The sequence below is a fragment of the Carassius auratus genome, unplaced genomic scaffold, assembly GCF_003368295.1.
Source record: "Carassius auratus strain Wakin unplaced genomic scaffold, ASM336829v1 scaf_tig00214021, whole genome shotgun sequence".
NCBI classification, from domain to species: Eukaryota; Metazoa; Chordata; class Actinopteri; order Cypriniformes; family Cyprinidae; genus Carassius; species Carassius auratus.
The window spans coordinates 1,553,456-1,557,500 of NW_020527496.1; the positions used below are offsets into that span (position 1 = coordinate 1,553,456).

General features: G+C 35.5%; 1 protein-coding gene across 1 annotated transcript; it reads right to left on the reverse strand.

The window, feature by feature from the left end:
- Positions 1–543: 543 nt before the first annotated feature.
- LOC113090817 (forkhead box protein H1-like) lies at positions 544–2,034 on the reverse strand. The gene is made up of 3 exons (XM_026256421.1): positions 1,671–2,034; positions 1,319–1,414; positions 544–1,240 (listed from the first exon to the last, which is right to left on the reverse strand). Exons 1-3 carry the CDS (start codon positions 1,869–1,871, stop codon positions 1,016–1,018), a joined length of 522 nt encoding a protein of 173 aa, XP_026112206.1. The 5' UTR covers positions 1,872–2,034; the 3' UTR covers positions 544–1,015.
- Between the last annotated feature and the right edge of the window lie 2,011 nt (positions 2,035–4,045).

Below are 4,045 nucleotides of genomic sequence, written 5' to 3' on the forward strand. Positions count from 1 at the left end.
ATTGTGAACAGCACAGGACACTGCTGGAACATGCTCACCTTCCCACACAGTTTTCAACTTTCACGTGAGATGTAGCTACTTTGAAAACGATGCCCAGTTGCATCCCCTACATGTAACCCGATCAAGTCTTGCACTTTGAGAGAGCACGATCAAAGATTCATCAGAGTAAGAGTGGCCCCCAAAACTTTTAGAAAGATGATTTGAGCTGTTTAGGAATAACAGAATGGTAAAGAGCTGTACGGGGAAGCTGTAATTTTATACTTGTGCTTTGTAAATGTTTTCTATGTGCAGTATTTGATAATGTAAAACGTATTTTTGTGGTTTGTACGCTGCAGAACTAATTATTTAAGGTGCACGCCGTTTTGTAAGAAAAGGTTGGGAAACCTGGAAATCTAAAAAAAACCTTTTGACTGAAGCCTGTATCTGCATGCAAATTGACTGCTGGAAGCTGGAGGTCAATAAATCTTATTTGAATCATCTCGTCTTTGTGTCTGAATGGAATAAATTATTGGGTTTGAAAACAACAACAACAACAACATGTAATCCGCTCACCCACAGCATGCTTCAATTTAGATTTATTTGGCAAATATTCAGATATTTTCAACAATGCAACTTAAATCAGTAAGATGTATACGTAAACTAAGAAAAGTATGTTTATGTTACAGTAAATGCCGTTTTACATGTAGGCCCTGCTTGAACTGCCTAATGCTCTCAGGTACTGTACAGTAACTTACAGGACAGTTCAGAGACTGAGCGCATTCTCTTAAGGGTCCACCGGAGAGACTACATCTATCATTCATTTGGACTAAACTGTAAATAGGGTAAGAACAGTGTGAGAATGATCTACTGAAACAGGCGTACGCAGTGTAATTAGACCAGTCCCATGTTTTCCAGTTGCACGCTAAACCGCGGTCTCCATTTGCGAGGCCCACAGACGTGTTTTCCGGGCTCCTTGTTGCACAAAGTACCGGTGTGTGCCTCGCGGTGGCGCTGCTTTCCCGCTGCAGAAGTGACTCTATGGAAAACGGGCTGGTGAACTTCTCTTCTCCCTCGGGGTGTTTGCCGGTCGCCCTGTTTTCCGTCGCAATCTCAAGTGATGGACTTTCCACGGTTTCACAAGCGTCTGGGAAGACGTCGCGCAAACCGCTGAAGTGTCGCCGCAGTATCTTTGGGGTGATTTTACTGTCATCCACTTTCCAGAAGTTGCGTTTCCATTTGGACACTCTGGATTTACAGGCACCTGTAAATATCAAGGCGATACATTATTATACAAGTAGGCTATACCAACATGAAGATGGGGAAGAATTGGCCTACGTACCTTTACAAAACAACTGTTTGATGATAAACAGATTTTGATATTATTTTCGATGCCTTTTCTGTCGCCATCCACAAATGTCTTCACCGCATTCATTAACTGATGAAGAAACAAAGTTACAGTCAAACCCAAAATATTGTAAAAGACTAGCCTACATGTTTCTGAAATAGCATTATTTTAATTATTTTGAAAGACATCAATGTTAAATAAATGTTGACATCAAATTAGAAAATACAGGAAACTATATCTGCTAAATACTGTATATAAATATAATAGCATAAACTACGCCCTACATTAACCGACAGAGACCTGTTTGTAAAGCAGCGTTGCAAAGTATAATTAAATGTAAACTTACCTCGTGAAACGTTAATTTCTTCTGATGGGCATTTTGAATGACGCACGCGATCAGACCCAGGTAGGTCATCTTCTGTTTGGAGTATCTCTTGTATTTTCTCCTGACCAGCAGCATGTCTGTCTCTCTCTGCATCTCTGAAGGACAGCTGTGTGATGATGAGGGTCTGTGTGCAGTCTGTGGTCTATATATGATGAAGCACATCAGCTATAGAAGATGTATGGCCCTTCCTCATTAATGTCTCTTTTACATCATTGATGGAGGTGTTAACATGTGAGCGGACATGCCTGGACCACTACAAGCGATTGCCTATAGGCTAAATGTTTTTTAAATTGTAACATGCACAAGCCTGGAATAAAGATATATGAATTAAATTATGTAAAATTAAATATTTATATATTATATATTTCTTATATACATTGTCTGATTTGCTTTATTTAATAATGCAACTCAAGAAGGTGTGTTAAGTATTTTAGAAATATGTATTATTTTCTTAAACGTTTGATTAAATATTGACATTATAATTGTTTAGTTTTAAATAAACAAATAGCTGGTAAACCTATTCATAAATGGTATTTGATGCTTTTAGTGTAATTTCTATTATATTCTTTGAGTTTATAGGTTTTCTCTACCTGTATGTTTTCACACAGTCCCTTTTTCTTGTTCCAAAACGTACACATAAAACTCGAGGTGTTTTTATAAGCAGAAATAATCATGTAAACCAAAAGTTGCTTTGTGGCTTAATCACAGAGCAATACAAGAAGCTTTTTCAATAGTTAACAGAGAAATAAACCAATTGATTCAATCTGGTTCAAAACTGTGAGTTTCCAACATGCCAGTGTTTATAGTCATTAGACAAGAGTTCACACGTGCATTCATGTGTATATAAAACACTTCATACAGTAAGTGCTAACGAGTCAGTTTAACACTTCACAACCTAGTTAACTGATCATCACATTTCACCAGTTTATACAGGCAGAACAAATCAACCGATAACACAGTAAATATGTGCTGTTATTAGAGCTAGTATTTGCTTAATATGGAAGAAGAAGATTTTGATATTTAAATTGATAAACTTTACATCTTTGGGTTTTGGGCGTATTTCATATAACCATATCAGTGGCAGCATGGATCCCAACTGTTAAAGGTCTTTCCTGATACAGTCTATCCTTGGCTTATAATTGGACTCCTCAAACATGTGCATAAAACAATGTTCATCATAAACAGAAAACAACTTGAGCATGTGTACACAGATCCATTTGGTGTTTAAATTGTCTTGTTCTAATCAACAATCTGTTATACATATTTCATTTTTTTTTTAAGTGATAGATGAATTTGCTTTAAAAACAACATTCACCACAACATTGACAACTGAATATTTCTCAAAAGATGCCCACGAGAGACACGAGAGAAACACACTGCATCACTTTATTTGGCAAAAAAAAAAAAAAAAAGAAAAAAGGTAAAGATTTGACAGTTTAAACTACTAAGATTTGTATACTCTTAAAATGTGTCTTAACAAAATGGTCTTGATTATATATTTCATATTGTAACATTTACAAGTTTGATATGCTATAAGTTTGAAGATAAATATGCTAATACAATCAAAATAAATATACCGTTTATTAAAAAAATTATTAATCATATTTAAATATACCATTAAATACATATTTTATGAAATAATTGTGTATATATGTAATATTTTCTTATATTTTAATAAATAAGCAAGAGGTCCATAGATGAGTAAAATCATTTTTTCTAAGCTCATGACTTAAATAAAAAAAGTTCTTAGCAAATAGAACAGACCAGTTTGATTACATCTGGATCAAAACTGGGAATTCCCAGCATTCCAGTGGTTTTAGTCATGAGACATGACTTCACATGCAGAGTAAACATGCAAATGCATTACTTAAGTGCTAAAGGGTCCCTTTAACAAGATTGTCAACTGCTTAGTTTGTTATGACCTTTAGTTCAAGTTATGCTTTGCTTAATTTTAACAGTAAGGCTATTTTAATTAATGCTGCAATCTAAAGCAACTGTAGCCTTTTTCAGCCATATTCACAAATCACAATAATTTTCTTGTGTGGTCAATTCATCTTCCTCAGATAGGTCCTTTTTATTCTTGTTTACAAAATGTGGTAGCGTTATTTCTTGTCATTTTGATGATTTGATACCTCTAAATCATTCAGGATTTTTAGATAAAGCAAATCACAAGCAGTATATACAATAAATGCATATTAAGAAACGTCAAACAGTGATTCCTGTGATTTGAACCCCCGCTTTAGATTTTACCCTGGCCCTGTTTGGCCCGAGTTAGGACGCAGAATGAGAATGTGGGAGGGGCTACTGTTGCTTCTCCCACAATCTCACTGCGTCAT